The 12,213-nt window shown below is 35.8% G+C and overlaps 2 protein-coding genes across 6 annotated transcripts; both read left to right on the top strand.

Annotated features, from left to right (window-relative positions):
• The first annotated feature begins 1,866 nt into the window (after window positions 1-1,866).
• Window positions 1,867-3,672, top strand: LOC123226916 (dehydration-responsive element-binding protein 2A-like). 2 transcript variants are annotated; one of them, XM_044651485.1, is made up of 2 exons: window positions 1,867-2,065; window positions 2,374-3,672. In XM_044651485.1, the coding sequence occupies exons 1-2, from the start codon at window positions 2,040-2,042 to the stop codon at window positions 3,320-3,322; spliced, it is 975 nt and encodes a 324-aa protein (XP_044507420.1). In that variant the 5' UTR covers window positions 1,867-2,039; the 3' UTR covers window positions 3,323-3,672. The 2 variants fall into 2 exon arrangements, with proteins under 2 accessions (XP_044507420.1, XP_044507419.1); XM_044651484.1 differs by having other exon boundaries at window positions 2,288-3,672.
• Window positions 3,673-4,425: 753 nt separating this feature from the next.
• LOC123227922 (SNF2 domain-containing protein CLASSY 2-like) lies at window positions 4,426-11,981 on the top strand. 4 transcript variants are annotated; one of them, XM_044653061.1, is made up of 7 exons: window positions 4,426-4,769; window positions 4,872-4,924; window positions 6,413-6,533; window positions 6,968-7,218; window positions 7,345-8,805; window positions 9,047-9,193; window positions 9,624-11,981. In XM_044653061.1, the coding sequence occupies exons 3-7, from the start codon at window positions 6,485-6,487 to the stop codon at window positions 11,547-11,549; spliced, it is 3,834 nt and encodes a 1,277-aa protein (XP_044508996.1). In that variant the 5' UTR covers window positions 4,426-4,769; window positions 4,872-4,924; window positions 6,413-6,484; the 3' UTR covers window positions 11,550-11,981. The 4 variants fall into 4 exon arrangements, with proteins under 4 accessions (XP_044508996.1, XP_044508995.1, XP_044508997.1 ...); XM_044653060.1 differs by having other exon boundaries at window positions 4,427-4,769; window positions 6,413-6,502; XM_044653062.1 differs by lacking the exon at window positions 6,413-6,533 and having other exon boundaries at window positions 4,427-4,769.
• The last annotated feature ends 232 nt before the right edge of the window (window positions 11,982-12,213 follow it).

Raw genomic sequence — 12,213 nt, 5'->3', positions numbered from 1 at the left:
TTATTACAGGTTTCAGATAGGTATTGGAATCTACCCAAAACCTATATAGTCGGTTCAAGTTTCAGTTCTTATTTCTAGGAATTGGCTTATTCCAATTTTAGTTTCTACAAATTTTATAGGGTATCTATTCATCCATAAAATTATATACATAAATAATAAATATAAATTTATTATATAATTAAATCCATAATACATGAAATCCATGCCCAAGGGATAAGAGGTTGCAGGAGAAAAAACCTCTCATAGGACCCAAAGAGAATGTAACGATTACATAAACTCTACTGAAATGTTATTTTAAAGATAAATATAATATTCGTGGACATGGGTTTCGTAGTTACAAACCAAACTATATTAAAAAATCTTTCATGTCTTATGTACTTATTTTATTTCGATTCATCTATATTGATAAGTGATACTATAAATAACGAAATTATCCTATATCATAGTGTCGTTCTTGTGCTAGCCTCCATATTACATACTTTTAATTGGTATAGAAAAAATCTTACTCCCAATAATTGGAAAAGTTGTTTTCAAGTAAACAAAAAATCATATGTTCTAATTTTTATTACATTTGTAAATTTTTAATTTTATTTATTTATTTATTTTAAAAAAACAAAAAATCGTCAACAGGGGGTTGATGTTTCTCATGAAATTCTGAGCTCATTAACTGAGTACTTGAAAATCTTACAAGAACGAAGCTGAAACCTCAACAGAAAATGGCAAACATAGATATAAAGATAAGTCCTCTGCTTTGGGCAACTTGAGTTGTTCGGTCAGAAGGCAGCTCCCACCGCGTTGACCATTTGACTTTTTCTTCATTTCGTCCAACACCTCATCAATGACTTCTACAGATGCCACGTCATGCATGATGTGCTGGTCTCCTGATTTTTACATGCAGTCGAAAAGGCATTATTTAATAAATCCGAATAAACTCTTTCCTTGGAAAACGAGATTCGGATAAGCTTTGATTCTGTTTACTTTCCAGCACGCTTAAGTAAGTGTATCCACATCCGCCCATTGTCCCATGCAGTGGCAGGCACAATTAGAACTGGATCCAGACTGATCTAATCTGGTCTTAAAAATCAGTGTAGTTTCATTTAAATTTATTCGAATTTATTTAATTTAAATTTAAATAAAAAAATTTAGATGACTTAAATATTTGATTTATTTTTTAAATTAAATTAAATTTAAATTAATGATTTAAATTCATAATTTAAATTTATGAATTATTAATAAATTAAATTCATTCTGCTCAAATAATGAAAAAATGATTTTATTTTATAAATAAATTATGAATCAAAATCATATATTTTAATTATTAATTTGAATCATAAATTTAAATTAAATTAAATTATTTTTTATTTAAAACAAACTTAAATCACAAATGAAACTAGTGGAGGTAAAACACTAATTTTTTTATCATTAATGAAGGGTTAAAAACTCATTACCTCTCATTAAAATTTAACAAAGAAAACTTTTATTTTATTTTAGTATATTTTAAAATAAAAATTATTCCTGATTGATAAAAAATTTAAAGAAAATTGATCATTAATCTCTTTTTACATTCGCAAATTTGCAGGTAAGATAAGGATTCAAACCGTTCACTTCCAACTGTCACTTGTCAGTAATAGTGGCAGAATCGAGGATCCAATTAAACATAGAGGGTAAAACAGTAATTTAGTTAGGTAGAAAAAGAGAATTCCAAAAGTGACAGTTAGTGCTTCGAGAATCTTCGCGACGACACCTGCCAAATGTACGGTGACCGAAGCGCCACGATACGACTAGAAAAAGACCACGTCATCACATCAGTGTTCAAGAAATATATTATCAGAAATATCTAGAAAGATATCTATAAATACCCCTCACGGGTCATCGATGTAAAGTTTTCTCATTCCTTAGTGAAACAGACGATCTCGAAAGCCAGATCGACAAAGCTTCGAAAGGCTCTTTAGCAAATTCGCAAAACGATAACGTTTCCGGTGAAAACGAACTCTACTACTACACAAATTTCAGGAACAGTTTCTTCTCCTGCTTTTCGTATGACGCTACAAAGTAGTTGTGTGAGGTATGTTATTAATATTTACTTGTTTTTATTTTCGTTGCTTCGAGGGTTTCTGAAGTAGGTGTTTGAATTTTTTAGGGTTTTGTTTTTTATTTTTTTTGGGTTTTCTGGAGGTGAAGTAATCTTTCTAAAATTAGAAGGAAATCTCATATTCCTACTGAATCTAATACCAAGAGTTGAAGTCTAGTTTTGAATTATGTATGTTTTTGTAATTACATCGTGCAGACCGTGATTGAGGTATTGTTGAAGTTTGTGAAGATGGGTGTTTGCCATAATCAAGGTTCTAATATGTTGGCCATTGATTTATCCAGGAAAAGGAAGCGAAGAGACGGCGTTAACGTGGCCGAGACACTCGCAAAATGGAAGAAACATAATGCCATTCTCGAGTCCTATGATAGTGAGAATAAAACATTGCGAAAAGTCCCTGCGAAGGGCTCGAAGAAGGGCTGTATGAAAGGCAAAGGAGGGCCGGAAAATGCAAGGTGTAATTATAGAGGTGTGAGGCAGAGGACTTGGGGCAAGTGGGTTGCAGAGATAAGGCAGCCGAACAGGGGAAAGAGGCTGTGGCTTGGTACTTTTCCCACTGCTGTTGAGGCTGCTCTTGCTTATGATGAAGCTGCCAGGGCAATGTATGGTTCTGCTGCCCGAATTAATTTGCCAGACGTTTCCAACTCAAATGAGTATTTGAAAGATTCTGAATCCACAACGACATCTAATCGGTCTGAGGTTGAGGATTCTAAATTGAGGAACGATGTTAGGGAAGCTGAATCTGGAATTAATACTGCTCCTGAAGTCAAATTGTCTAGTAGTCCAGAGAAACCCAAAACTAAAGATGAGCCCTTGGATGATGAACAGTATGATAGGAACCCAGAAGTGAGAGATGAGGCTGCTTTGGGTGCCACTTGTGCCTCCCAATCGGAATTTAAGGAAGAACCTTTGAATCTAGAAGACAACAGTTGGATGGACAATGAAGAATGGCCAAATATGTCAATGGAGGAGATGTTCGATGTGAATGAGCTGTTGAATATGTTAGATAGAAATCCTCTTTGCATCCCCGAACCAAAGGTTGAGACGAGTTTTGACACTCTTGATCAACTAGAACTACTTGGCCATATCCCAGATGAGAAATCGTCAGAATTGTCTTACCAGCTGCCAAATCAATATGGGAATATGACTGGTGGCTTCCATACGGAGCAGGGAGCTTCAGATTACGTCCTTCAATTCCTGGAACAAGAGGATAGCAATGACTTTGGGTTTTGAAGACACCCCAGTTTAATTAAACATTGCAGCTGATCAAGTTTTAATGTCTCAGTTGGTCATCAACAATTAGTAAGTCTAAAGTAGGTCCTGATGATCTTGGTCCCAGATGAACTTTGTGAACTGACTGCTTAAAGAGCTTACACTCTTTAGGTTTTAGATTACACAATGGAGCCATTATACTTGTTTCAGCACCATCATGGGTGGGGGGTTGGATGTTGCTTATATCAGTTACAAATGATTTAGTTGCAAAATTCTTTGTTGCAAATACAGAAGTACTCAGTTTATATTATAATCCTGTTCAAAAGTTAAAAGATTTCAATATATTCCATACTGGATACAAATTCTGAGTTTCTGGTTTTTGTTAATCTGTTGTCTATTTGATCTGTTATTGAATAGTGGCGTTTCTGCTTGCTTGGTTTTGTTGTTGCAATGGATGCCATAGCATTATGTTTAGAAATTTAACCAAAAATTAACTCAACAAATAATGTTTTAACATCATGGTAAGACAAATTAAATACAAGATGGAATGAATAAATCCTAATCTAATAATATGCCCAACAGCTAACTCTAATTATCAGAAGTGACAAGTGAGAAGAATGCGCAAAGATGGAGATAAGAAATGAGGTAGTTGAGAGTTTTATCAGGCAATAACTGTTACAGCTCTCAGAATAAATTCAACAATGATTCACTTCAATATCTTTTACTCCATTCAGAAACAACTTGAAAGACATTATCTGGAAGGGATTCCCAATATCCTATTGAACAGTAACTTTGTGACGGTCTAATCAGAGGTCAGATTTAGGATATTTTAATTTTATTTTTATATATATATATGATTAACATGGAGAAATGAAACCGTGGTTTTAGTTTAAATAACGAATTTAAAAAAAAAAAATTGATTTTTTTTGTTGATTGAATCAAACCCAAGTTTTTTATCCGGTTCAATGTTTCAATTTACTTGCTTAAATCCAATTTAGGTCTGAAGACGGTTTTCCAACTAACTGTGACTGTTCTTTAAAATCAGGAATAAAATCATAATTTTCTTTTAAAAGTCTTGATTATATTTGCTTTGCAATTCCTCCTATTTCCTTGGTTGGAAAGAATGTGGAAGGGATCCATGAGCAGTTTTATGGCTCTGCTTTTGGCGATGGATCCAACTCCGACACCAATAGCAGAAGTGGTCATTTTTGGTAACTAGTCTCACGTGTTCAACCTGAATGTAATCTAAGTATCAAATTTCGCACCAGAGTACGTGGCTGCCACAGAACATATCTCCCTTCTATTGTCATCAATCTCAGCCGTCCATTTCTTTCTCCCATCATCATTTATTTACCTCACCTCACCTCACCTCGCATTTACAGCAGAACTCACTTTAGCGACCAACACTTCTAACTCATGCACAAGCTCTTCACACAACCCAAGATTCCCATTGACTGCTCTGCTTACTGTCTGTGGCTCTCCCTCTTTAACGCTCGCTCACTTTTATTTTTTTCTCTCCCTTCTTTATGAATGCTCATTAAATTTGTAATCTTTCATTCTTCGTTTTCAGCTTAAGTCTCATCGGAATCTGGATTTTCTTTCATACCCAGAAGCTATTTTCAGGTGAAATCATCGAGAGCTCTTTATCTTTTTTTTTGCATTTGCTTTGATGATATGGATTCTCAACATGTTATTTTAGTTTATTACTTGGATCATCAACTTGGATGTTTTTGAAATACTGAGGCTGTGTATTTGTATTTTTTTTTTCTTATTTTAAACTTCAATTTGATCATCCTTTTTTGTGTGTTGTTGTTGGTGTTGATCATTCAATTTTAGCTGGTATATCGTGGGGTTGTGGTGACATCATTCACTGCATTGTTTTCCTTTTCAAGTAAAATTATACTCTTATGTGATTTTTCTGGTGGTTGAATCACGAATGTCTTAAAACCTACAGCTAACCAGCACATTTTTGTGGTTACTACTGCATCTTTCTCTGTTTGGTAATTTGATTTTTCCTTTAAGAAAAACATAAATCAAATAACCGTTAACAAGAAATTAGGTGCAAACTAATATGAATGGCTATGGTTTCTGGTTGGACTGTGGAGTAACAGATTCTGCTTTGGAACAAATGTAACAGAGCATAATCTGTATTATATCTTAATAGTAGCTCGAATTTTATGGTTATTTGTTTATTTCTACAGTTTAAGGCTGATAAGAATACAGAGAAAGGGAGAATGAAAAATTGAGTTTTGCTCGAGATAGCAAGATGGTTAGTAGGATAAACCTTAAGGAATTCATAAAACATGAGTTCTTTAATGCTGGTTCAAATCCTGCTGTAATAAAAAAAATGGGTTATTTATGTGGCTTCAAATCCTATGGTCATGAAAAACGAGTTTGTTTATCTTGGGTTCAAATCCTACTGTCATCTTGTCTCTCCGGCTTGCGTGGTGCATGTCTTGTGAGGTTAATGTATGTATTTTGGTATTCTAATAATGGATTAATTATGTCACGGCAGGAAACTAAGTCTTATGATAATCCCTTTGATTCTTGACAACAGTTTCATATATGGCAAACTGATAGTGAGAGGATTTTCTCATCGTAACCAAAAACAGAATACAACTCAGTCTTATGACAATGGCTTAATTCTTGGACCACAATTTCTCATGTGGCTTGCTGGTCAATTCCTGGTCAAGCTATTTGACAGAGCATGCTAATGATATTCATGAGTGTTGGGTACGGACAAACTAACACTATAATTGTAACAATGGGCCTCACTTTGCATTTGGCATGTGGAGGTTGACCTTAGCAATGCCATGCTTGTATACGGAATGATAGTGAAGCAGGCTCAATTACCGATCCAATGCCTTCAGCATTTCTTTTTCCTTTCATAAGAAATTAGACTAAAGCAAATTTTAAAGTGGGTGATAAATGCTAATATGATGATTTGATTGACAGTCTTATTGCTTAGAGCACAATAAGGTCTAGGGTCTTCAGTTTTTTGGTGCCTTATGTTCCCAATCATTTAAAACAGACCCTCCATTTCAGATATTATTAATGTGCCTCGTGCTCTGGGTTGCCAATATGTGACTTTAATATATTAAAATAATACAGGAGATTTTGAAGAGATTAAGCCTATTGGATTATCAATGCTGAAGAGGAGGAGGAATTTATATCAATCCAAGCATGCATTTGGCGATTATCGTAAGCATTTTCACCTCCACACCAACTAATGGTATAATTTGGTCTTTGGTAACAACCTAACCGGTTGAATGATTGCATTGTTTGGCTGTTTGATTAGATATAATGACTTTGGCTATGGAAATTAATTGGTTTTTGAATACCTTGATATGTACCTGCCATTTGCAAAATCCGAACTGTGATAGATTATGTTGCCATTGCAACTGAATGCCTAAATTTTTCAGGCAAGATGGAATCATCGTGTTACCAAGTTAATTGTTTTGTTGCAGTTAGTCTTAAACCTTGAAAGTATCTTTATTCATCTAAGTAATCTGAAACATAACTGAAACCGTTTCAAAAGCTAAAATTTAACACAATGAACTTGTTTCAGTTGCTATAGGAAATCAGTGAAATAATGAATTTTTCATTTTTTCCCTGTTCCTGCATGATTATACACCAGATGACTATTTTTTTTTTTTAATACAATAGCTTTTGAGGCATTTTTTCATGATTCATGGCAACCTGTGGAATTCATAAGAATTGAGGATGGGATTGTGACCATGCATCTCACTGATAACCAAACTCTGGTTGAGGAGAAACGTCCATTCTCAAATCTTCGAATAAAATCAAGGAAAGCAACTTTATCTGACTGCACTTGCTTTTTGAGGCCTGGAGTTGATGTATGCGTGCTTTCAGCCACTGAAAATGAATATAATTCAGAAGAAGAAAATAAAGATCATGTAAGTCACATAAATGTTTAAATTACTTTTGTTAGACATTGATGTTTGGTTTAACAATATTTGCTTTGTTTGAATGTCATAATTACCCTGACTAAGTTGGATCTCTTAATTCTCTTTCTACTATAGGTGTGGCTTGATGCTAACATAAGTTCTATTGAGAGAAAGCCTCATGGAGATCAATGTTTATGCCAGTTTTATGTTAAATTATATGTCAACCAAGGTCATCTTGGTTTTGAGAGAGGAACTCTTAGTAAAGATTGTAAACAGGTAGGAATCGATCAAATAACCATCCTCCAAAAGCTTGGAAAAGAAGCTTGTGAAGATCAACACTACCGGTGGGATTTCTCTGAGAACTGCTCTTTGTTGCAAAGATCTAAGTTGCTGCTGGGGAAATTTTCATCTGATATTTCATGTTTACTTGTTGCATCAGTTTTGAAGGAGACTTCCTTTGATATTAGATCTGTGAAAAACAAAATGGTCTATCAAGTTTTGGATGGTGATGAAGAAAACTTTGCACCAAACTCAGATAAACATCTAAATGCTATAAATTTCAAATTTCAGGATGGCATTTTAACAGCACATGTGGTTCAGTTTATTCAAACTGTTACTAAACCGGTCAATCCTGATTGTAGTGTGCAAGAAGCTGGACCAGTGCCACCCTGTGATGTTATGAACCTGCGGCGTTCCAAGCGTCGAAATGTACAACCTGAGCGATTTTTTGGTGGTGATATTCCCCCAGACGCAGACACTGGCTGGGTTCGCCAATGGCCGTATAAGCCTGACAAATGGAAAGAAGAAGATCTGTACTTACCATTACCATACTTGTTAGGGGTGCATTCAAATTGTTTAGAGGTGAATATGGAGAGTGACACAAGAAATCTTCCTAAAAAGAAGAGCAAGAACAAATTTAGGGAGATGAAATCCAGTAACTCCTATAAAAAGGAACATAATACAGAACTTGCTATTGTTCCTGTGCCTACTGAAAGTGATCCATTAGCCTTTTATCAGCATAATAGCCCTAGCAAAAATCCTGAAAATCATTCAGGAGAGATTGATGAAACTCCTAAGTATTATTTGAAAGGTACCTGCTCAGTGCAGAGGAGGGATATGCCCGAGTTAGAAGATCCAGAATTTGATGGATGGTGGGGAGAAAGAACCCCCAACAAGAAAATGCTAAGTAAAAATGTCTCTGAGGTAGAAGATATGGGATTTGAAAGTAAGTCATGGGGAAAACCATCCAACAAGAAAGTCCAAACCAACAGGTTTCTTCCAAGAAGTTCAAAAGAAGGTGAATGTTGTGAAAAAAAGGTGTACAAAAAAACAACCTTAAGTGCTGGAGCATACAGTAGACTAATAAATTCATTAATGAAGAATATTGAATCCACAAAGACAAATGAAGAACCGGATATTATTGACCAGTGGAATGGATTTAAGGCAACAAACTTCCAAAAGCAAATGATGGAAATGGAACAATCAGAAATGGAGCAATCCTCAAGCGAAGACGATGGAGAAATTTCAGAAAATGAACTTTTATGGAAAGAAATGGAATTATCCATGGCATCAGCTTATATCCTTGAGGACAATGAGGTATAACTGTTTCAACTGATTTTTTGTCATAATCTTATTGTAAGTTTATGTGAACCCTCGCTGATGTGCTCTCTTCTCTCTCTCTCTCTGTCTCTCTCAATCTTTCTACATCACACAACTTCAAACACTTGACATACTATGTCTGTTTCCGATTTGATTTTTTTTTTTTTCGTGGCTCATAGATGAAATGTGGTCAGCTGTTCTGGCTGCATCACTCATCCAGTTTGATAATCATTTTCAGGGTTCAAAAGCTGGAGAGCCAGCTGAGACTCTGGAAAAATCAAGTGAAGGTTGCCAACACAAATACAGATTAGATGAAGAACTTGGAATTTGTTGTATCATGTGTGGTTTCGTGCTCACGGAAATAAAATATGTTGCACCACCCTTTGTAAGTCAGCTTTGCAGCCCAAGAATACATCTTTTGTTTTTCACTGTATACCAATTGGGATAATTAGTTTCCCTCTAAATGGACACTGGTTGTCTTCTGATATCCTCATAATACCACATTAGCAAAACATGGGTGGAAGAAAAGCAATTCTAGTTTTAATAATTACAAATTCTGTCAAACACTCTTAAATACATGGTGCATGGTTTTTGAATTGACTTATCAATCTTCCTAAACCCTTAATTTTGTGTGTGTGTCTGTGATGGCTAATGGCTTTCAAATTTGATTGACATGTGGGCTATGTTTCTGGTTGGAACTGACTAATTCTGGGTTCATCTCCTTTGAATTCAGCTTGAATTTTTATGATGTTGGCAGTATCTAATTGTATAGCTCCAAATAGATGTCTTATACCTTTTTTCCTTTCCTTCACTAGATGCAACACAAAATCTGGGAAACTGACAATAAGATGTTGTATGAAGAAAATTCAGAGCACAAGCCTGTTGAAGATGAAGGCCTGAATATTATCTGCAGCCAGGATTTCTCTGAATTCTCCTTGTCAGAAGAGAATGACAATGTGTGGGGCTTAATTCCTGAACTTAAGACGAAACTGCATTTTCATCAGAAAAAGGCTTTTGAATTTCTATGGAGAAATATTGCTGGGTCTGTGGAGCCAGCGCTTATGGAACCAGCATCTAAGAAAACTGGTGGATGTGTTATTTCTCATTCTCCTGGAGCTGGAAAAACTTTTCTTGTTATTGCATTCCTTGTTAGTTACTTGAAGTTATTCCCAGGAAAGCGGCCTTTGGTTCTTGCCCCAAAGACAACTCTTTATACTTGGTACAAAGAATTTAATAAGTGGAAAGTTCCTATACCAGTTCATCTAATCCATGGCCGTAGGACATATAGAGTCTTCAAGCCAAAAAGGGTAAGGTCATTCCGGGGAGTTCCAGCCCCCACTTTAGATGTTATGCATGTTCTAGATTGCTTAGAGAAAATACAGAAGTGGCATGCACAACCCAGCGTTCTTGTCATGGGTTACACTTCGTTTCTAACACTAATGCGAGAAGATTCAAACTTTGCACACAGAAAATATATGGCTAAAGTGCTGCGGGACAGTCCAGGGATCCTGATTCTAGATGAAGGGCACAATCCCAGAAGCACTAAATCAAGATTAAGGAAGGTGCTGATGAAAGTTGAAACAGACCTGAGAATATTGCTGTCAGGTACGTTATTTCAGAACAACTTCTGTGAGTATTTCAACACCCTCTGCTTGGCCCGGCCGAAGTTTATTAATGAAGTGCTGAGTGAATTAGACCCAAAATTCAAAAGGAGAAAAGAGAAGAAGAAGGCCCGCCATCTATTGGAATCCCGTGCAAGAAAGTTCTTCATAGATACCATTGCAAGAAAGATTGATTCGGACATTGGAGAAGAAAGGATGCAAGGTTTAAACATGTTGAAAAATATCACAAGTGGATTTATCGATGTGTATGAAGGTGTAGGTTCTGAAGATCTCCCCGGTTTACAAATTTACACCTTAATGATGAATCCAACAGATGTACAACATGAGGTTTTATCGAAACTTAAGAATATTATGGAGGTTTACAATGGATATCCCCTTGAGTTGGAGCTTTTGATAACCCTTGCATCAATACATCCTTGGTTGGTGAAAACTACAAATTGTGCTAATAAATTTTTTACTCCCAAAGAACTGCTGGAGATTGAGAAGTACAAACATGATTTTAGAAAAGGGTCCAAAGTGATGTTTGTTCTAAATCTTGTGTATCGAATTGTCAAGCAAGAGAAGGTCCTGATTTTTTGCCACAACATTGCACCTATCAATTTGTTTTCGGAACTATTGCAGATCGTCTTTCGGTGGCAGCATGGTAAAGAAATTTTGGTCCTCACAGGGGACCTAGAGCTGTTTGAACGAGGAAGAATAATGGATAAGTTTGAGGAACCTGGTGGGCCTTCAAGGGTATTGATTGCTTCAATTACAGCATGTGCTGAAGGCATTAGTTTGACAGCAGCTTCGCGAGTGATTATGTTGGATTCAGAGTGGAATCCTTCCAAGACAAAGCAGGCCATTGCACGTGCTTTTCGACCAGGTCAACAGAAGGTTGTTTATGTGTATCAGCTCTTGGTAACTGGAACACTCGAGGAAGACAAGTATCGTAGGACAACATGGAAGGAATGGGTGTCCTGCATGATTTTCAGTGAGGATTTTTTAGACCCTTCCCTTTGGCAAGCAGAAAAAATTGAAGATGATATATTGAGAGAGATTGTTGCAGAAGACCGGCTCAAGTCTTTCCATATGATAATGAAAAATGAGAAGGCTTCAAAAGGGTTGATCAGAGCCTAGCTCTATGTGATAAAGAAAGGCTAAAGAAGAAACCCATGCATGTTTGTTGCAGGTTTTTTTGTCCCTTTCTCTCTCTTAAATGCTTATCTATTGACCAGAGGTATGAACAAAGAGGTGTTACATTTTCATAATCGATTGCTTATCATTAGCTCTACAATATTTTCAGATTATACAATGACTGAATATGTGTGTGTGTCTGTGTGATGTTCATCAAAAATCACATTACATGGTTCTTGTTGAACTATCTTGCAACTATTTAGAACATGAACATCTTGAGTTTCTGCAGTAAAGGGATAATTCTACATGATTTAGGAGTCTACGTGTTTTCATTACAATCCAGCAATTAGTACATGTTTAAGCTTGGCATGATGTCTCGCATCTAGTTTGTTTATCTATGTAAATACTTGCAGAAGTTGATAGCTGTTCATTTTATGTGCATGTGTTAACTGATTATTCGTTTACCTTCAGAGTATTTGTTTGTGTATGCTGGTGTGCACAACTCCTGCTGACTGCTAAATCACTCAACATAAGAAAACTCCTCCCGGTCTTGCGTTTAAAAGACTTTATCTGTTCAACAGATTTCTCCAAATCAATGGAATTCGATGATTATTTTGACCCTATCTTACTATTACTTGGAGTATCACATTGATCTCCTTTGCATTAT

The sequence above is a fragment of the Mangifera indica genome, chromosome 10 (assembly GCF_011075055.1).
Source record: "Mangifera indica cultivar Alphonso chromosome 10, CATAS_Mindica_2.1, whole genome shotgun sequence".
Lineage (NCBI taxonomy): Eukaryota > Viridiplantae > Streptophyta > Magnoliopsida > Sapindales > Anacardiaceae > Mangifera > Mangifera indica.
The sequence above is the reverse complement of the archived record's forward strand: the minus strand, read 5'-3'. Positions and strand labels throughout refer to the sequence as shown.